At 39.7% G+C, this 22,364-nt stretch overlaps 1 protein-coding gene across 2 annotated transcripts in view; it reads right to left on the reverse strand.

Moving 5' to 3' along the window:
- Positions 1-239: 239 nt before the first annotated feature.
- Positions 240-22,364, reverse strand: part of Abca12 (ATP binding cassette subfamily A member 12) — a 151,887-nt gene continuing 129,762 nt past the window's right edge. For both annotated transcript variants that reach the window (XM_052749250.1, XM_052749248.1), the window contains exons 40-53: positions 20,503-20,557; positions 19,749-19,926; positions 18,161-18,276; positions 17,010-17,169; positions 15,705-15,958; positions 12,936-13,140; positions 11,770-11,879; positions 11,361-11,502; positions 10,123-10,257; positions 8,078-8,181; positions 6,580-6,672; positions 5,345-5,450; positions 2,903-3,040; positions 240-1,392 (exon numbers count right to left, since the gene is read on the reverse strand). In XM_052749250.1, the coding sequence (XP_052605210.1) occupies positions 1,285-1,392; positions 2,903-3,040; positions 5,345-5,450; positions 6,580-6,672; positions 8,078-8,181; positions 10,123-10,257; positions 11,361-11,502; positions 11,770-11,879; positions 12,936-13,140; positions 15,705-15,958; positions 17,010-17,169; positions 18,161-18,276; positions 19,749-19,926; positions 20,503-20,557 (1,904 nt within the window). In that variant the 3' untranslated portion in view covers positions 240-1,284. The remainder of the gene's footprint in view (positions 1,393-2,902; positions 3,041-5,344; positions 5,451-6,579; positions 6,673-8,077; positions 8,182-10,122; positions 10,258-11,360; positions 11,503-11,769; positions 11,880-12,935; positions 13,141-15,704; positions 15,959-17,009; positions 17,170-18,160; positions 18,277-19,748; positions 19,927-20,502; positions 20,558-22,364) is intronic.

Raw genomic sequence — 22,364 nt, forward strand, 5'->3', positions numbered from 1 at the left:
CGAGCATTCACACTATAGGATCATTAAGTGAAAAACTCCAGAGATGGGAAGGCATATAAAGCACCATGGGAACTGCAAGAGGCCAGTAGGCCGAGATCCTAAAGAAGAAGGGGAAATGGATGCTGTTGAGAATGGTAAAGTAAGCAGGGGCCAGATCATATGGAACCTCATGCGTCACGTGACTCCTAATTTGACGTCCCTGGCTTTTCCCTATCAAACAAAATGACATCACTAATAGCCTCTTTTAAACTTTGAGTTTATTGGTCATTGAGACAGAAACAGTTGTGTTAAAGCTGGCTGTACGTACATACACACACACACATACACACACACGCACACACACACACACACATGCACACATTCAAAGGGTACATAAAGCAACTTCTTGAAAGGGCATGAAACTTGGCAAGCAGTCTATCCTGTAACCATAGGTATAATTCCAGGTCAGCCAGATAGTAAGCCGAAAAATATTCTCATATTAATTTTTCTTTCACAGCAAAGTTTCCTGTGGAGAAACTAGAATTGTGAGGGTTTCTGGAAGAGCTTTCAAAATGACGCCTGCCAACAGCACCTGAGTTCTCTACTGTTTTTCAGGATCTGCCCAGCTGACGCTCCTGTTTCCTCTTAAGAAGCAAGAAGCATCTTCTCCACGTGCCTTACCATTGGCCAGGCACGGCTGAACTGGGCCTAAGTTTTGTTTACCACCAGGGTAAACTGCAGTCTCATTCTGTTCTTATCCTAAGGCACACTGGGGGGCTCACTATGTCCCCATGTTCACAGACACTGACACTAACACACACACACCTCCTGTAGAGACTACTCACTGCCTTCTGTCATTCTGTTAATTCAGTCCTTAGCACTTTACACACAACACTAGATTCATGGGTCCATGTTATTTTCTATAAATAAGTTATTTTGTTTGATCACCTTACTCTGTCTCCCCAAGGCCACCTTATTTTTCTTCTCTGGCCTTACTTTTCAACTACTAATACCCATGCCTTTTAATCTGTCCTTTTATTGAGAGTAATAAATTAAGACATCCATCATGGGGTTCACCTTTTACCTAAAGATCACCAGCACGTACGTTACATGCTCACTGTGCTGAATACAGGGGAATCACTTCAGGAGCAATAACATTCACTGATGTCCATTGTAATTTGTCAGTCTTGGACTGTACACTTGTGTGCAGTATAACACTTTTCCAGGGAGAGATGTTTTTTAAAATGGTGTCTTCTTTGAAGAGCATCCATCAGCCGTTTGCTGAAGTTGAATCTGCTTCAGGTGCTAGGACTCTATCCGGTCATCCTGTGAGTCTACACTTATGGTGGAACCATGGCTACTGGTATCGACATTTTCATAGGATTTTTGGTCTTTGGCGAAGTTGATGAAAACCTGCGTTTTTTTCAAGGGAATGAAAGACATTAGTGCCAAATAAAGAAATAAAGCTTCATTCTCTCTCTCTCTCTCTCTCTCTCTCTCTCTCTCTCTCTCTCTCTCTCTCTTATCTCTCCCTTCAACACTCTCTCTCTTGCTTTCCTTCTTTTCTTCTTCTCACTCACTCACACACTCACAAGTTCAGAAAGCAATATTTCTTCCGGACATGCTCACATACTTATGCACATCCTTCCTAAAAGTCCATTTATTCAGCCAACTGGACTTTAAAAATAATGCCCATTTCTGTGACTATGACTACATTTTTTTGTCATAGTCTAAATTTAAAGCTATGGTTAAGGATCTATAGTTACACATCTGTAAACCGTAAGATCCACATTGATACCTTTATCATGTATGGTAAGGGGCCCAGCCTGATGCTCCATCCAATGTTTAAATAGAAATGTCAAGAGAGAATTCACTAGTTTCGGGAGGAAATGCACAAAATAAAATTTGTGTACAAAACCCCCATTATGTTAAGTTTGCCAATTGTCTAACATGCAGACCCCTTTACATAATTAAAATTATTAAACTTATTAGTTATAGATTTGTTCCAATGTCACTGAGAATCTAGTTTTCCTATGTGTGATGCTCAATATTGGTCAAATAAGTCTAAGAATAACTCTTCAGTGTTGGCAAAGCCATAGTTGCCTTAAGTCTCTATAAAATATTAATCCATAAAATGCAGCACAATCCATTGACTTACTCTCAGACCCACTTCAAAATCAAGCATGGAGTTTATTTTTTATATGTCACATTGGTTGAATTGTATAAAACTTAGTGGAAGCCGGGCGGTGGTGGTGCACGCCTTTAATCCCAGCACTCGGGAGGCAGAGCCAGGCTGATCTCTGTGAGTTTGAGGCCAGCCTGGGCTACCAAGTGAGTTCCAGGAAAGGTGCAAAGCTACACAGAGAAACCTTGTCTTGAAAAACCAAAAAAAAAAAAAAAAAAAAAAATCTGTTAATAAAGAAAAAATAATTTAAAAAAAAGATGTATAAATAAGAGAAAGGATTTCTTCATTTACTGTATTAAGTGTGTGGATTTAATAAACGCCAGCGTCTGTACATTCTCAGTCACTCATCCTACACACCCTAATTCAGGAAACTGAGTAATGGAAACCTTCATTATGAAACCTACCAAGAAGAAAGTAGAGGAAGCATTAAGAGCTATTTTTTTCACAGGTGATGAGCCTGTTTTCCATGTACATGTAAACATTTATGGAAGTAGATGTCATTTACAATGGAAAAAAACTTCATTTCTCCACTAAAAATAGTTGCTAATGCCTTTCATATCTATTTTTTAATATCTCAAATGCAGTTAGAAATAAATTAGGCTCTTTGCTAAGGTGTTCAGGTGCAAGATTAGATACTGATTTAATTAAAAGTAAATTAAATGTCATTAAAAAGAAATAAGCAGGGTGCATAATAACTAATGTGTGACACTGTGCCATGGATTACAGCATGCACTTTACCTCTTCCAGAGTGGTCTGGCTCACGAGGAAATTTGTGATATTTAAAGCAGTCTTGTTGGTTTCCAGAAGGTCAAAAATGTTTGCTACTCCTCCTGCTGTGACGGGCACGTGGTACTCTAGCATGCTAAGGTGCTGATCCTGCAGGAACCAAAAGGGAAAGACTTGTTTTACAATGGCAAGTTAACATCAGCTTGATCAGCTTTCACTTTATGGAGAGTTAGGGAAGATGCCGAAAAGTTGTTCTGCTGGGAGACACAAAAATCATGCCGTGGTGTCAACAATGGGCACGCTTTGAAACTAGCAGCTTGTAGAGATGAGACGAGAAATTTCATGGACGTCAGAGAGAAAGCGAATTTAAAAGGGAATGGAAATTTCAAAGCATCCTGGGCTCATGAGCATTTAGAAGGTTACAATCCCATCCAGAGGGGGGAAGATCTTGTAGGATGCATCCCATATGCTCAGCTTGTGGATCAGTTTTAATAGATTGGCTATGATCTTGAATAGGTCTAAAATTCCAGGACTTGGCTTTTCAGTTGAAATGAGCTAAATAAAAAAAAAAAAGGCCAGACTTCAGTAGTGTTGAAGTTGTCCAGAAGCCTTTTTTTTTTTTTTTCTTTGTTCTATTGAGGCTGCCTACTTTTCTCGGCTCATCTTAAAAGGCTTTTCAGTTTTTAAGCTTTCACCACTAGAATCATCTACTTCATAGTCTGTCGCTACTGCCTCAGAATATCTCTAACACCTGATGTTCTGAGTGCTTCATCATTCACCATCTACTTTTCGGCGGCGGGGGGGGGGGGGGGGGGGGTTGTTTTCCTTTAAGGCATCTGTCCAGTTTGACCTTTGCCCTCTCTTTGCGCCCTTCACACTACTGACTTGACGCGTCTCACTCCCCATCGGAGTGACTGCAGCATCCTCCTTGGAAGCCTAGAAACCAGATATGCCGATTTGTTCTGCCACAAAGCAGCCAGAGAAGTGGAATGCTAGTATGATCAGATGTCCTCTCACTCCAGAATCTACTCCTGTGGTGTCGGTAGATCCTATCAAAGCCGATGCATTGCAACCTTATTTTTCAAGACTTTCTTTCTCCCTGCCTTGTCTGGAGCCCAGGCTCTCTCATGAACTTGTACTCTCATTGTCCCTGTCTCTGTAATCTGGCCATCTTGCATGCTTCATTCTCATGTGATCAGTCCAGATATTTTCCATCTACAGAGATCTAGACACTACCGCAGAAGTATAAAGGATACTCTCTTAGGGAGAAATTGCCTTTTATCATCAGCTCATTTACTTTGGGTAGCTTTCGTCCCAGGAGGCACACGCCAGGAAAAATGGAATCTCGACTCAGTAAATAAACATTTCAACCAAGCAATTGACTGAATGTGTGAGACCCATACCATTTGTAGAAGACAGATGTCCTTTAATTTTCTATTCTGATGATAAAAAAAAAAATGGGCTTTGACAAGAAACTTGAAAGCTAATGTTCCTAGAGGAATTAGCTAAGGCTTGGGGAGGCTGAGGCAAACAAAAATATTTGATGAAGATAAAATAATTATTTTAAAAATACATTCTTTTGCTGTCTAACATCATCTCACATTAATATTATGCCCTATAGTTTGTGAAGACACCAGACATTTTCCACACCAGTTTTGTAAAGTAGATGTTTATTCCTGCTTTCAAATAAGAGAAATGAAGCTCAGAGACTTTAAATGTCTCCTTAGATATCTCCTCTGCACAGCCAGGGTCAACTCACAGCTTTCCAATTTCTTTTCATTATTCTACTTTGATTTCCTTTTAACAACAATTATTTGTCATCCTCAATTTGTACAAATTACCTGTCTATCAAAGATGTTATTCTGACATTTTTTTTCTGACAAGAACATTAAGTAGGTGCTATGTAGATTTAAATGTGTGTATCCCTGTGTGTTCATCTGGTCGGTTTTACTGCATAAGCAAGAAGAAACCAGCTCTAAGGTATTTCAATCTCTTGGGGAGCCGAGGATTGCTTAGACCTTTGTGGGTTTATTTTTCAAAGGAGAGGAACAAAGCAGATAAAAATCTCCCAGCTGCAGGATGCTGAGTGCACTATTTTTTTTTTTTCTAAGAAATGTTGCTGGTCATATAACACCTGTCATTCCTAGGCTCCCTAAGACATGCATATATATATAATTATTAAACTGGCAATGTATACAACTTGAAAACAAATCCAGTATGATCATAAAGACTTTGCAAGGAAGAAATTAATATGCAGATTGAAATAATTAGATTAATTTAAAATACCTACCAAGATATATGGTCTAGGGATTTTATTTGTTTGTATGAGGTTCACATCTTGAACGAATGGATTAGGATGAATAACAACATTGTGATCCACTAGGAAACAGCACACGCTCACTTTGTTATTACTCGAAAAGCCAGTCAAGGTCAAAAGGTGGAGACATCACTTACTTTTAAGTATGTTTTTGGAAAGTGCAGCTGCATAAACCTTGTGAGGTTTTCCATGCTCACTTTATCATTTTTCAAGTGAACCTTGACAGTAAATCCACGTCCAAACCTAAAAGTGCAAAAATACAGTATGAGTTACATTTTGCCAAAATAGCTCCCCTGGAATTCTAGATAATGAAATGCGTCCCAAGCTGCCCATTATGGCCCCTTTTTCTTATATAAAGACTGTCATTTTGCTATAAAAGTTCAGAGTATGTTGCAAACTGGAAGCAGTTCAATGCCATGCTTTGCTTTTTGTTCATTTGTTTTTAATTTCTACCTCTATACTGTTTCAGAATCTTGGAGCAAAAGATACACCGGAATGAAAACACACAATCTTGACTTTCTTTGACAATCATCAATTGGCAATAATAGATGTCAATTTTTGGAGTTAAATACTTTTTAAGTTAGAGCAAGGTCTTGAGAGGCAGGCCATTGGAGATTTGGTGTCAACCATAAAGATTAAATTAGACACTGGGATTCCAACACTAACTAGGAAGTCAATATGCTGGTGTTGACTATGCTAAAAGCAGAGTTCATAAGCAGGTTATGACACCCTACAAGCAGCTCAAGGTCTCCGTCATCATTTTGTCTTTATCCCAGATTATACTATTTTGATAAGATAATTAAGTTGCTGTATGGAAATATATGAAGTATCATCCTGTAGTTTGGAGATTCACATAGATGTATATAAATGCACATACACTTGGGAATATAAATTAATAATTTAATTTTAATGTGATGCTAATATGATATTTAGGCATCTTTCCCCAATGCATTCTTGATTAAAAGGTTTTCAATGTGGTGAAAATGTTAAATAGCTTACAGAAAGCCTGTGCAAATGGCAAATGAACATGGTAGATTAAAAAATCTATGCCTTCATGTACTTGTCAAGTCCAATTTGTTATTGGGTATATTCTTGAAACTACTTCCTGGGAGTATTTTGGTTGTAAATGATTTATTATTATGACTATTAGGAGCTTCAAACTTTCTACAGCTTGGAGACTTTAACTAAAAAACACAATAACTCTTTAATAAAATAATTTAAATTTGGGGTGAGTCAATGATTACTTCCAGTGAGGAGTGTCTTCTTCTCAGTTTTTCTATCCAGTACACAGTGGCTGCTGGGGTCCAGTAGCAGCTGTAACTGTTGGAGCAGCTCCCCTACACCATGGGCAAACAGTATATTTCTTGGTTACCTGCTCTTTATATGTTGCAAAGATCCAATGCACTGGAATCTTCCATTCACCATAATGGCCAGCCGGGTACAAAGGGCTTCACATTCTTCCATGCTAAAAGAGGAAGCAGATTACTACCAACATCCAGGGCACAGAAAATTGAGTTGAAGTTCATAAGCATATCTTCATTATGGCATTGTAGCAATCTCCCTTGAGGGTTCTCTTGAGAAGGCTTAGCTGTTAAAAGCTAGGCTCACAACCAAAATGCCAAGAACTCTTTCTTGAGAAAGAACCAATAAAGTCTTAAAATGTAAATTAAACATATTCAGATAGGGTTTATTACTGTCCTCTTCCACTTGAGGCCATCTCTCTTATCTGGATCACTTCCACTGGTAAACTCAATAGTCTTTTCAGCTCCTTCAAGCTCTAACTCAAGACCTATGTTTCTCATGAAGTGTTTCCAAAACGACCCAGAGCACCTTTTATGCTGTCTCATACTCCAGTTGGTTTTGTTTTGGGGTTTTTAACTAGTTAACTTGTACCTGATTGCAAGCTCTCTCATTTCATTGTCGACGATACCTAGAGGGAGTCCCAGCTATCGCCCTGTTCACTCCATGCAGAAGTTCATGGGAATAAAATGATTAGCCTCAGGGTGATGGACTCAAAGCTGACACACAAACAACTCTCATAGTAAACTTATCTAATTATTTTGGGCTATGTGATCATTATAATGAAAGTTGAACTTAATACGAATCATAATGAAAGGCCAATGTCATAAGAGAGGCGCAGATAAAGCCTCAGCATCCTCATACTTAAGAGACTAGGAGGGCTCCGCTGTGGAAGACAGCCATGTGCATGGGTTCTGGGGAGGGGGGGCGGGGAGCTGGTAAAATGAAAACCTGTAGCGAGCTTGTGGAGACTGCTTCAAGTAGAAAGCACATATAAAGAGATATATGGAGACAGAAAGTCCAGTGTGTGGATGGAGAGCCAAGAGATTTAGCCTGACTGAAAAAGAGGGAGTATTTGTGGGGAAAAGACCAAGGATTCTGAAACTTTTTGAAAGGCTGTTGGGAACAATAGCCGAGAATAAGCAGGTCCTGTGTCAGGAGAGCTTCATGGTAAGAATGTTTGCTTAGGCCCTGTGCCCTGTCCTACCACAGTGCTCTCACCGTGAAACTCGGTTTCGATTTACTACAAACATTCAATACTCCAAATGGGCTGATGAGAGCGCTCAGTTGGTCAAGGCACTGCTTCCAAGTCTGACTAATTGAGTCTCGTCTCTGGGACCCACTTAGTAGAAGAAGAAAACCAACTTTCTCAAACTGTCCTCTACAAGCAAACAGACATCACACACATACTACACGCACGCACGCACACATACACACACACATGCACACACGCACACACACACACGCACGCACTTGTAATAAAAATTAAAAACAAAATACTTCAAGCACTGAGGAGTACTCATGCTATATATGTGTTACATCAGAATCCCTTGGGACCTGACTCAGTTTACCTGTGAGATGTGAGGATGACAGAGCATTTGTTCTGCACCTCTTCTGAAATGATCCTCCAGAGGTGGCGTTTTGACTTGGGATCCATCCCAGAGCTCGGCTCATCCTTAATAGAGAATTACCAGGAAAAAAAAATATATCAAGTTAATTAATTTTTGATGAGGTTCTTTATAAGAATCGCTACATCTCAACTCCCTGGGTATAGAAATCACTTTTAGAGGTCCTGTGACTAACTTGTTTTATACATGTATATGTTTTATACATAATAGGCTTCTTCTGCTGCCATCAAAAGCTCAAAATTAAGTATTTAAAACTGTCAGTCTGTTTAAAGAAATGTTTCAGTGAAGCTGACATCCTGTTACTTTACATCTGTCTCTTGTGTTTCCTTGGAAAAAGTCTACTTCAATTACGCGCAGAGCAGAGTTTTTACATTTAATTCTACATTCTCACATATGTATTTGAAGCTCCGTCAGCAAGATTGCCATCTCTCTCCTGAAAGTGGAATTGTGACTGCCAGCGACACTGTGCCACACAAAGCAGAAGAAAACACAACTTGACGTTTCAGTGAATATGTTCCACGTCTATTTTTTTTTAGGGTTTTGTTATTAATTGAAATTTAAGACTCTTTGGGAAAATAAAAATAAGATTAGTAGACGTCACCAAGCAGAAAAATCCACAATATTCTTCAAAGCAAATGAGGCTTTGAAAGATTCAAACAGGAGATTCTTTAAAAAACGAAACAGCAGATAATGTAAACCAGCAATAATTGATCCCGACAGGTGATCAATAAAAGCAAACTATAGGTCAAGATTAAATAAAAATTTTCAAAACGTATGCACGATGGAAAGAATTGGGACGTCGGAAGCTCATTGCGCATAGTAGTGTGCTAAATTTAAATAGAAGGATGAGCATTACTTGGGGGAAATGATAAAGGAGGTATTGTCACTGTGTCTATTTTTGAAGAAAATGAAATGAATATGCAGTATATTCACACAGAAGAACAGCAGTGCCTTCCTCTTGTAGCCTGTATTTCCTCAGCTCATTACTACATAACATTTACATGGTACTTTTACATGCAAACTGCTTTACGTCTATTATCTCACAAGGGTGGCCAAGGATTGTTTTGTTCAGTTTAAGGGATGCTTGCACAATAGGGTTCCATTATAAACACTGACTGGCAGCAATGTAATGCATTATAAGCTTCCGGTATTCTGGAAATATGGTCTGTCCGGGCAGTTTAAATAATTGGATCCACTGTGTGACTTAATCCCTAGAATAATGTGGTGATTTATGACTGGATTTTACTGCATGCAGTTAAAGTTCTTTTAAAATTTGGAGGTCCTTGAATAGAGGCAATCTTCCAAAATAAGGACATGTTTATTTCTCTGAAATAAAGGCCCTTTTGCTTTGGTGGGCGTTGGAAGCAGAATACTATATCACTAGTAGGTGTAATTTATATTTTCAGGTGATCAAATAAAATTTTCAGCTCTTAACCAAATATAAATGTGGAATGTATTTCCGATGCCCTCCTAATTTCATATAAGACAACACAGTGTATTTTCCATCACTTCACAAACTAAATAACTCATATTTTCAAGCTACAAAGGAATATAATTTTAGTACAACACTTTGTTCTAAAATGTACCTTTCTTCCTCAGTAAAAAAATTGGAAACTGCTAGTTCACTTGATCAGGACCTAACAGAAATATGATTTCATCAATAAGTGGGAATTAAATTTGAACCTGTTCTGTAACTTATTTGAACCCCCTGAGTTTGTTGTCTCTATTTCCCATTCGCATGCTGAGAGTTTTCTCGGGGGCCTCCTGCACCGTTGCTTCAGACACAAAGTGTTTCCTGAGGACACTGCCAGGATCATAAATTATTTGCTAATACAAATTCTCCTAATGGGGTAGTATCCGTGCTTTGACAGTAACTGGCACACAGTCTGACTTCACTAGATGTGGTCATTGCTGCTGGTGAGATGACAATATAGGTCTGGATGTCCTGTTCTAATTCTTCATAGTCTTACTCATAATGCCTCTCTTACCAGCAGGAGGATCGACGGTTTCCCTATCAAGGCCAGTGCAGTGGACAGCTTTCTTTTTGTGCCATAACTGCACATGGAGGTAGATTTGTCCTTGTAGGACATCAAGTGGAGTCTCCTAAGGAGTTTATGAACAGTCTGTGGATAAGAAAAAGAGGAATTAGGCAACCTGCCCCTTAAAAGCACAAAATGGAACAAAAACCAGCCTGTGAATAGAAACGTTTCTCGTGGAGAATACGGGCCTAAAAGAAATGAAAATATTTCAATTCAACACAGATTTCGTTTTCATCTTTAAAAGACCAATTATAAATTAACACTTCATCAAAGAGATAAAAACAATTTCCTGGAGGTACAGTTTCAAATGAGACCCCCCTCCCCAACTCCAAATGTTTGCATGTATTTACAATTGTAGACTAACTTCTGCTGTTACCACAGGATTCTCCTACAATGCTTAAAAGCGGAAGAGACCTAAGGAAGAGTTCAGAGGAGGTTTCCCATTGATTGTCATCACACTTCATCTTTTGTCTTACCAAGGTGTGAGTTCTCAGCAAGACTTTAAGTCTATTTAAAACTGACCTGCTATCAAAACCATCATACATTAGGAACCACAGGTTCCTGGAGTTATTTCTGTAGTTAAGTAACCCTAGAAAATGATGAAATTCTAGTTGGATGTTCCCAACAAGTCTCCAGAATTTGAAGAACAAAAGAATGTCCCCCAAGAGTATAATCATTCCATTCCAATAATAAACCTTTGCAATGGTATACAGAGTTACAGAATAAAAGTCAAAATCAAGGTCAGTATTTTAACTCAGTGGTAGCATGCATGAAGCCCTGGGTTCAATACTCTGCAGTAATAAATAAAAAGTAAAGAAAAAAAAGTAGAAATGGAAGCCCTTCTATTTCTCTTAGAAATTTTGCAGAGAACCATGTGTACCAATATTTATTTGAACAATTACAAAAATCACTAGCATCACCAATCAAAGTTCAACTTGGAGCCAAACACAGTGTGGATATCTATTTACTAAGGGAATCGAACAAACTCAGGCTAAGAAGCCCCTAAAGCCAAGCTTTTAAGCAGGCATGGATATAGAAAGGACAATCAAGCCAAGTTGGCTCAAAAACGGTTAGAGGGGTGTTACGGTTTCCTATGTGGCACATTGACTTTGCCAGGGGAATCATGAGAAGAGGCATAGAAATAACAGTGGTCTTTAAATTAAGCTGTTTTCCACATGTAGACTCACTTCTTTGATGTCTTTCTCTGGAATCCCATGCACTCTGGCATAGAAATACAAGTGTTCTTCCACCGTTACCAGGTCATCTAAGGCATCCTCCTGAGGGCAGTAGCCAACCAATGAGCTGTGAGAATCCACATGACCCAGGGATCTAAATGGAGATCAGAACACATGAGTTTCTAATAATAGGTCACTAAGTATTGGGTTAGTGGCTTTGTTGTGGTTAATACAGACAGAATTTTGATAGAAGTGAGAAAATACTCTTACTACCAGAATCATAATTAAGGTTTAAAATAAACTTCAGTCGCTTCAACGATCCCCTCCTTAGGCCACAAAGATTTAATAATGCGATCACGAAATTACATAAAAGTTTGTTAAAATTATGTTGTGCTCAATAAGTAGAAGTATTCATTTGTACCCGCTCTTGTTCCTGATCAGAATGTTTCCACTGGAAGGAATTATGTCTCCAGTCAGCATCTTAAATATAGTGGTTTTCCCTGCTCCGTTCACACCAAGGAGGCCAAAGCACTGGGATGGGGAGAGAAAGAAAAAGATGTAAGCTATAGAGGCATGTTGCTATTGTAACTCCTTCCTCCTCCCTGGGTGAGACACCTTTCCTGGAAGAATTTAACACTGGAATTATTTCTGGATAGTATACTGTTGGTAAGACTTTCTCTTCTAAAAGAAATGGGTACTATGTGTTCTTTTTCCTCTAAGCATCTGAACATCTGTATTTAGAGAAGGCCTGCTTTACATATGCTGTAGTGCCTCTTTATGTGACATGATAAACTACCTCTCAAGTAAGTTATGCTAACACAAAGAAGTAATTACAGTTATAGATTTCACATAATTTACAAAAAAAAATCACAGCTTTATTGAAAAAGCCACTGATGCAATAATTTACATCATCAAATGAATTTGATGCATGCACTCTCCAGCTCTGCTCAGAAAACTATAAGGAGGGGCTGGAGAGATGGCTCAGTGGTTAAGAATACTGACTTCTCTTCCAGAGGACCCAGATTCAATTCCCAGCACCCACATGGCAGCTCACAACTGTCTGTAACTTCAGTTCTAGGGAACCTGACACCCTCACACAGACATACATGCAGGTAAAACACCCGTGCACATAAAATAAAAATAAATAACCTATTTTTAAAAAAAGAAAAGAAAACTAAAGGGAGATAGCCATGTTCTTTTTCTTCTTTCAAAGCTACCTCCATCTTGTGTCTGTGAAAGACTTAATAGAAGTGAATGCATGCTAAGACATCCACTCTGAAAACAGCTGTCATTCAGGCAGACTTTGAATGGGCCTAGCGATGAGAGATGCCAGAAAGCATCCTGAACAAGAATTATAGTCCTGCTGATAGTCCACTCCAGAGACAGCAACAGTGGAAAGGGGCGCTCAGGACTTGCTATGTGCTGGAGGTGAATCTTCCCTGGCGACAGCAAATATTCATACAGCAAACATACACACACACACACACACACACACACACACACACACACACACACACACCCCTAGCCCATGAACATACTCAGGGCTTGAGTCTTCTGTTTCTAGAAGACTAAAACCATTGTCCCTACCTCTCCAGCAGGTATCCCAAGGCTGATGTTGTTAACAGCTATTATCTTTTTGTGGATAAGTTGATAGGTCTTTGTGAGACGATGGAGCTGGACCAGGTCAAACTCAGCTGCACCACTCTCGACTCTCAGTCTCTCAGCCTGCACATCTTCATCTTCATCTACTGTCTCCATGATGGGTGAAGATGCAAATTTTCTGAAGAAGAGCCTGAAATCCAGACCCAGTGATTTTATACGACAGATTCTGAAATGATGCCATGAAGTCTGGACACTTCAATGCTCTCACTTCTCTTGGAGTATGCTGCCTACTATTAGGCTGCTCTTACATTTGTTACATTATCCTGTTTAAATGACTTAAGTGGCAATAGCAATGTTCTTCCCACATTCTCTACAATGCTTGTAAATAGTGTTTACTTTCCACATATGAAATGTTTACAGATCTACTGTTATCATTGAAAATACTGCCGGGCGGTGGTGGCGCACGCCTTTAATCCCAGCACTCAGGAGGCAGAGCCAGGCAGATCTCTGTGAGTTTGAGGCCAGCCTGGGCTACAGAGTGAGTTCCAGGAAAGGTGCAAAGCTACACAGAGAAACCCTGTCTCGAAAAACCAAACAAACAAAACAAAAAAACCATTGAAAATACTAATTTCAGTAACAATGAGCTGCATGTCTGAAAGTCAGCTTCTAACCAGGAGTTCAGAATCCTTAGTAGAACTCAATACCTATGAGCCCAAGATCATCCATCACCTTATTGCTATAACAACTGTCTCCTCCTCCCTTTCCTCCACCTCCTCCTTCTCCTCCCTCTTCCTCCTCTCTCCTACTCCTCTTGCCCCTCTTCTTTCTCTATTTCTTCTTCCTCCTCCTTCCTGTTTACTGTGGTAAGTTTAAAATGAGATCTACACTCAACAATATTCTCTTTTCTCTCCTTATTTTTCCAAGGGGAGGGAGATAGAACCCAGCTCGGTACTGCTGGCAACCAGCAGGTCTCCTCTCAAAATCATCTACAATCCAAGTACCATTTATTCTGTATTCTGTTTACAGCTAATGTCTCATCTAAGACACGGTCTAAAGCCCACTCACGCAGTCTGTCTCCAAATATTGAAAATGCCTTGGAACCCTCAGTCATGGACCATTTTTCTTCCTATTTCTATCTCTCCTATAAGCTTCAGTCTTGCCTGCATTTATCAGTAACCCCCAGCTACTCCTGTGTCTCGGTCTCCTGAATTCCAATCCTTACCACTTCTACAAAATGACACCTGCTCATGCACCGTGTGATCACAGTGCTCTCTGGTCATTAACCTTTGGTAGACAGCCATTGGTTTGTTAAATAAAGTCCAAACCAGATCTCTTTACTAAGCATTCAAGAGATCCCATAGCCTTCCAACCATACAGTAAGCCTAAGTGACCTACTATTTCATCACATTTATTCTATCTTCTAATCAAATTGAATAATGCTTCCTTAAGTCGTCTACAATATTTTCCTCCTTCTTTCCTTTTATTATTACTTTATTAAAATTTTATTTTAAATAGGTAATGCAGGTATGTATTAAAGTCCAAATGGTACTAGAAAATAGACCCTGAAAAGTAATCAGTATTCAAATAAAATTAACAATAAAGATAATCTATTATTAGAAGGTAAATTTCTTTTTATCTCACATGATAATATATTATACTCATTTATTAACCTTTCGCTTTTATTTAACAAATATTAGAACAAATATTACATAGGTAATCGGATCACTCACTCTCTGTGTGCACGTGTATGTTTCATATTTGTGTGTGTATTTGATTATATATGTGCAAGTATACTTGACCATGCACACTCATGCAGAAAAGGATGTTGGGTGTCCTGCTCTATCATTACTCTACCCGTTATTCTTTGAGGCGGAGTCTCTCACTGAACCCAGGCCTTACAGTTTTGGTTAGACTAGATGGCTAGCATGCCCCAGGGATCTGTCTGTCTCACCCTGCAGCCAACAGTGCTGGGGTTACAGTCGTTTGCCGGGATATGGTCGGCTTTTCACGCAGGTGCCGGGCATCTGAATTCAGGTCCTCATGCTTACACAGCAAGGATTCTCCTCCACTGAACCACATCCCCAGCCCCTGGATCATTCTTTCTAATAGCTCAATAGTGTTACATTTACGAATATATGTACATAAATTAAGCAATCCCTAAATAAGGCAATGCTGGTTGTTTCCACGCTTTTGCTATTAGAAATGGTCAGTACGGTGAATAACTTTGCATATGCAAGTCTGAGTTTGTGGTATCATCCGTAGGAACACTTCCTAGGAAGGCAGTGCTGGGTCGGGGTAAATATACTCAGACGCTTCCCTCTTTTCCTTTTGGATGTTCTCCTCACTTCATCCCAGCCATCTTTTTTGAGATCCACTGTCCACGTTACACACTCAAACTTCTTTTTTACTTCTGACCTTCGAGTCTTTATCGTCTCCCTCAACTCAACCTTTTTGTTTATGAACATATTTTCTCTCCATTGCTGACTTTAGTCTCTTTAACGCTAACAACTATGCTTACTTAATCATGTCCCTTATTCCACATCAACACCTGCAGATGAGACACATAGAAAGGCTGTTTACTATGACAACCATTTACTAGAGTTAAATGAATGTTAAGTTACACTACCATGTGTTAAAAGGATTTTAATGTAGACCTCCTCAGGTTACCAGAGGAAACACCAGGATTACTACTCATCCCTGAAAAATTCCGACTCGAATGTCACGGAGGGCAAATGTTGTTTTCATGTGGCTTACCTGAGCTTCTTTATCAGCCATTCATTGATGAGGAGTCGCAACAAGAAAAACATGGTGCCCTGAGAAACCAAAGCCACAAACATTGCACCTAGCTTATCCATTTCAAAGGTTTCACTTGGATATTCCACACCATACGCCTTTAAGAAATCCAGGACCGCTTGTTGCTGAGAGAGTTCAATCAAACCGTAGCCAAAACAGAATTGAGGGAATATCAGGAAAATTCGCTTCAGGGTTTCAGAAATAAGTTCTAGAGTCTGAAATAAAAGAAATAGCAAAATTTAGTTTTAGGATTCCAACAACTTGACAAAAATTTAAAACCAGGCAAAGACATATGAGGAAGCCTGTGCAATTATTTCACTTGCGTGCTGAAATTGTATATTGTATTTGCACTACAAATGGCAGAATTTATCATCAAAATACAAGTGAAAAAATGTTTTCCTCAAAGTGGCCCAAGGTATCAGGCCCAATCCTAGAGGCAAAAAAGTCATTTCTAGACCTGCCTTAGACTAGAGGGCAGGTAAGCCTGGCCAGAAGGGTGGGGTCCAAAACAGCATCAGTGAGTTCCTGAGTGAGAGGGGGCTCAGGAAAGCTCTTGGAATCCCACCCTGGGAGAGACTGACAAGGTGAACTGAGATGGGAGGACGACAACAGATATCAAAGAGGCGCACATGGCTCGTTTTCACGTTATTCACACTTGAGGCCGACCACTTCCACCTCCTGATTTCCCTTCCTCCTCCTGGAGTGTCCTTGTCTCTTGCTCACCTCGCTTCATTTCCTCTCTATTCTTTTCCATTCAATTGCCTGGTACTGTTAGTGCTTCTCTTTCACTAATCATAATTGTTAGCTCTGAATGGAGAGTGATGCTTACAATGAAGTAGATTCCAATACATGATTGAAAGGGAATGAATTAGCTTTTTTTTTTTTCCATCTCTGAGTGTTCAAATGAATCCTAACCCACAGCCATATAACTAAGCCATTTGTCACCACTGTACCTTAGGGATTTGTTAGTGAGTAAAATGTTTAACTGACCAATAGGTGTCACACAGTCCATCTGATCTCGTATCTATCCGTTTACTCAAACCTAGCCGAAGTCAGTATTATTAACATTCAGTAAATACAATAATAAGCATTAGCCTAGATAGAGCTTAATTTTTTAAAGATATACTTTCTCCTTTTCTAAATTTAATAAAATCAAATGATATTCTTTTCTATTTCAATACAGAGTAAAGATAATCTTTCCACATGGAGCATGTTAAGACTTCTGGTTCATTTGCTGAAGTTTAAATGGCGAATGAAGGACCTTACCGGATCATTAGGTTTTTCCTTGGAAAGGAAGTATACCACCGACAAGGAAACAATGGAATTGATGCCGAAAAACAGGTTGACACAGACGTAGGTGATGAAGGCCATTCCTGTTTCATGGAAGAGACCAGCCAGCAAATACATCCAAGAAAATGTTGCATAGCTGTAGGATGGGAATACTAAAAGTTCAAATTCTGCCTCAGTTATTCTACTGTACAAAACAATGAATCAAAACTCAGACACGCTTCCAAAGGAAAAGCAAACGCGAGTGATGGGTGGCGAAGCCCTGAAGCTAGGTCTCCATTTCAGTCCTCATTTTGACAAGAAACCCTCAAAGACCTTTTTGAAAATGACAGCAAGGAGCCTCTTTCTTAGAAAGCCCCAGATAGTTTTCCCATCATCACAACTGTAAATTAATCCTCTGCAGGGCACAGTGTTACCCTGTCTGGGCAAGATTTCTGCTGCTCAGAAATAGGAGTTAAACCTGAATGAGTCTTTTCCTTTAAGATCAAGGAAGGATAATGACATCATCGCAGATAGTTAAGCAGTCAAGATCTGGTTAGAAGACAGGTGGCCTCGCTTGAGCAAAGATGAGCACCTGTCATTTTAAACAGATCTAGAGACAGAAAGGCCCTATAGCTGCCCCAGTTTTAACTAGAAGATACTATCCATGCTTTTACAGTATAACCAACTTTTCCACTGAATAACAATTACATTATGCAACTTGTATTACTCTAATACAGAAACAATGGCATGCCCCAGGCGTCTCTAAAAGACAAATAAAAATAAACAGAAACAAACTTACATATACCTTATAAAGCCATATATAGTCATCTGATTTGTCAGTACATATACCCATACACTTCATATGCTTCTGATCACTCTAAAATACCCATTTTATGTAATTTAGACTATGTGTGTAAGTTGGTACAATACGTGGTACCCAGTAAGTGCCGGTTAGTGATCACAATGTTAATTTTCAAAAGTATGGTACTTAACAGACTGCGGACTAGCAAGTGTAATATATTGCTAGTCATCACTCATGTTAAATGACCCCAAGACAATTGTAAATTTGCTATTGAGACTAAGGTCCTATGTGTCTGGGAGTGCTTACTTCTGTTAATTCTTTATTCATTGCTTAATCAGCAGCTTACCCAAACAGCAGAAGTAGAAGAGACACAGCACCTAGATTGTTTTCATTATAGAAGGCAGGTAGCTTGAAAATCGCGATGACACCAATTGAAAATGCTACAGGGACCAAGTAGAAGACCTATGGATAGAGACAAAACAAGGTTTAATATATGGCGAGCATTCTCTTTAAATCAATAAGCCATCTAGTTTAAAACTGCAATAACTTGACCTAGAAAAATTCTGAAGGAATGAATTTTTATGTATCTTCCTGTTGCATGTAACATGCAGCTTATTTTGCATTTATTTCACTTTAGAATTTGTCTTCTCTGATATGAGGTCAAGGTAGCTTCCATCTATCTAGATATACAGGAAGTCCCTGGTGTTCCTGCCTCTAGGCTTAAGACTTGGGATCATTCAGTGACAGAGGTTCCGGGAGAAAGATAAGAAAGCCAGGCTTCTTGGTATTAGAGTCAGTCCTCGAAGTATTGATTTCATTTTGGATGCAGCTGCTCTCTCACATGACTGCTTTCTGAGGTTTGGTTATCAGTGTTAGGCATTCCGTGCAAAACACCAGGGCAACAGTTCTCGCACGTTCTTGAAATCACAGGTACATGAACAAAAACCTCGGTGTTCTGCTGGCAAGTAAAGACATTAAAGGCTGAAGAGTTTGCAGCAAGGTGCATCCAGTGTAGGTGGTGGTACCTCAATTTGAGGGTGGTGGTCAGGGGAATTTTGTGAATTGCAATGAGCATCGGTATTCAGACAACAGGATCTCAGCACTAAGCAGACCTTCACAGAGCACACATTGAAGCTTCCTTAACATTTAAGCTCCCGTGAAGTCCTTAGCAGTCATTACCATTCCTCTGGACTTGGCTTCTACAACAAGCACATTTCAGACCTCACTGGATGCATTAACAGAATGGATCTGTGGTTAATTACTCCCCAACTCTTCAAGCCAATGATCTTGACAACAACTCAGACAATAGCCGCAATCATGGGCAAATGCATACTCTTCTGGGCTCTTGGCCAACATTGGTACATTTGGAGTCAAGTCTGATCATCTGAACTTGGGGAACACTTTACATAAAGGAGAGTGCTATCGATGAAATACGTCCTTCCTTGTCTCTGGTAATCTTCTCTAGTGTATCATTCAGCAGGAGCTACTACTTTGAATTTTTCACTATTAGTTGATTAAATTTTTATAAGCTTGATTATTTGGCACAACGGGGGTAATGCTGTTAAGCTTCTATTTTGCCACAGTAGTGGTTCTCAGACTTGAATGTGCTTAAAAATCACCTGGGGGATCTTGTTTGAAATGCATGCTTTCCACACTCCATTTCCCAAGACACAGATTTAATAGACCTGGAGAGGGGCCCAGGAATCTGCATGTTAATGTGCACTGTGGGAATCTGATATTAGAGATAAGCGGAGGTAGGTTTCTTTTCCCACCCACCATTGGATGAATATAAGCCAGACTCAATTGATTTTACTTAATTCGCTGTCCTTGAAGTAATAATTTGAATAATTAAAGCAAATAACACTTGAATGTAAAGCTAATAGACTTCTATTCAAATTGATCCTGTCTCTCTCGCAACGACAGAAGTTACTCACCATGTCGTAGATGAAATTCGTCACCCAGTAGCATGTCACACCGATGCCGGAAATGTGTTGCAGTTGCTTGGCTTTGGTCTGATGTTCCCTGACAATGTAGGTGACAAAGCTGGCCGTGGTGACAGAGTAGCCCATCAAGATGGACAGCGCCACCAAGATATCGATTAAACTGCTGATTCTATCATAAGCAATAGGGAGAGGAAAGCACACATAAGTTTTTAGAACTCTTTTCCCTTCAGGAAGATTCATGACTAAAACTATCAACAAAACAGTACAAGAGCTGGCTGGGACACAAATAAGGCTTCCTGCAAGGCAGCCAGATACTATCTTCGACATGACTCTGCTGTGACCCTGGGAATAAATGCAGCACTCGCGCATCTGAATTGGCTAGGGGTGTGTGATAGAAAAGCCTCGGTCTCCAAGGGTTACAGAGTGTATGTGAGGGATACATAGATCTGGAGCAAAGGAACGGTGCTTAAATGCTATGCAGGGAAGTCGAAATGATGAAGCGCTTGTGCACTTGACTCATAAAAGCAGCAGATTCAGTGAATCTGCGGGCAACAGGCTCCACTTGGCAGCTCTTCTCCACACCCTCCCAGAGACTTCCTTTTATCCCAGTCAGTGACTTATATTACCAGCCTTCTAGATTGACATTCATTCGGATACCACTGTGATTTCCAATTATTGGGCATTATACAGACGCTCGGCTATGCCAACGAGAACGGAGTCATGCCAAGGCGAGAGACGTGCTTACGTGGCTTGCTCCTGGTCTTGCACCCCTGGATAAGGATGGCTGTACATCATGATCCCTGGGAGAGGAGAAAGTCCTGCTGTCAGAAGGCATTTGGTTGTCAGGAGCACCACCTTCCATATGGATAATATACAATGCTTTGTTTCTTACAGGATGAGCCAAAGAATTATACTTCAAAGATTCTCATTTGAAGGAAAATTCTCTCCCCCCTGCCCCTTAATTCCACCAAGTTCCTGTGAGTACTGGTATTCTCTTAATAAGAAAAGAAACCCTCTCTACTTGAGTGTGGAACCTTTTGGAAAGAGACAAGAACATACATTTCTTATACAGCATGTGCCATACTAGGGAATACATTTGAATGATTGCTTCTTATGTTCTTTTGTCTGGTCATGCCTATTTGTATGTCAGCTGTACTTCAGCAATAGAATACACTTAAATAAACAACCCAAATGGGCATCAATTATACGAGCCTCTCTAAAGAATGGGTACCACCCCAACCCTCCTTTCTGAGCTGATGATAGTGGTCAGGAAACATGGTCACCCAAGGAGAGGGCCCCTCCTCCTTAACTACTTCTAAGAGGCTTCATGTTTGGAAGTCCTACCAGAGCAGGCATTGGGAACCTATGTGTTGCATTTCCATAAAAGCCCAAGAAGCCTCAGAGCTTCTAGCTGCCTCCACATTAAATTAGTAGCCATTTAATCCCACCACAACCACCAATTATTGGGTTCTCAGAGTTGGCTATACTTTCTGAGTTGGAAGCAAGGCTCTTTCCTCTCTTTTTTTTTTTTTTAAGGATCTTGCTTAGCCAGAGTCAAAAGTGGACATTCAGTTTTCCCAAATACCATATATAATGTGAAGGCAGAATATATAAATGTGGGAAAGAATGGTAAGGCATGAGACTGAGGATATCCTCTACCCCTAAGCAGCTATATACCAAGCAAAAACTTTTGTGCTTACTGCTTGTACAGTATATGGTAGGACATTTGGGTGCGACATTTATATGTATTCTTTAGGTAACTTAAATTTATAGCTCTTATTAAAAAGATTGTCACACGTTAAGCTGAGTTCCTTAACAATAGTGTGCTGGCTAGTTTTATGTCAACTTGACACAGGTTAAAGTCATCTGAGAGAAGGGAACCTCCCTCACTTGAGAAAATGCCTCCATAAGATTGAGCTGTAGGCAAGCTTGTAGGGAATTTTCTTAATTGGTGAGTGAGAGGGGAGGATCCAGCTCCTTGTGGATGGAACCATCTATGGGCTGGTGGTCCTGGGTTCTCTAAGAAAGTAAGCTGAGCAAGTCGTGAGGAACAAGCCAGAAAGCAGAAGCCCTCCATGGCCTCTGCATCGGCTCCTGCCTCCAAGCTCCTGGCCTATTTGAGTTCTTGTCCCGACTTTTGTCAATGATCAACAGTGATATGGAATTGTTTGGATTCAAACACACCCTTTCTTCTCCAAGTTGTTTTGGTCACAGTGTTTCATCACACCAATATTAATCCTAACTAAGCCAAATAGCATGTTGAAAAAATACACAGTTAAAAGAGAATACAAAGAAATAAAAAGCGAGGTTGACCTTGATTTTTATCACATTATAGGGGAATTTACTTTAAGAAGATAAGAATTAAAAAAATGGTCTCTGTTTTGTTTTATTTTTATTTTTAAAATAGGCTCTCACTGTGCTGTCTTGGTTGTCCTGGAACTCACTATGTAGACCAGGCTGCCCTTGAACTTATAGAGATGAACCTACCACATACTCTCTCTTGAGTACTGGGATTAAAGGTTTTGACCAGTATGTTCTATAGCTTCTTCTTCTTCTTCTTCTTCTTCTTCTTTTTTTTTTAACCAAGGGTCTGTTTTTCTCTTGGCC

Source organism: Peromyscus californicus, unplaced genomic scaffold (genome assembly GCF_007827085.1).
Source record: "Peromyscus californicus insignis strain IS unplaced genomic scaffold, ASM782708v3 Scaffold_21__1_contigs__length_65335640, whole genome shotgun sequence".
NCBI lineage: Eukaryota > Metazoa > Chordata > Mammalia > Rodentia > Cricetidae > Peromyscus > Peromyscus californicus.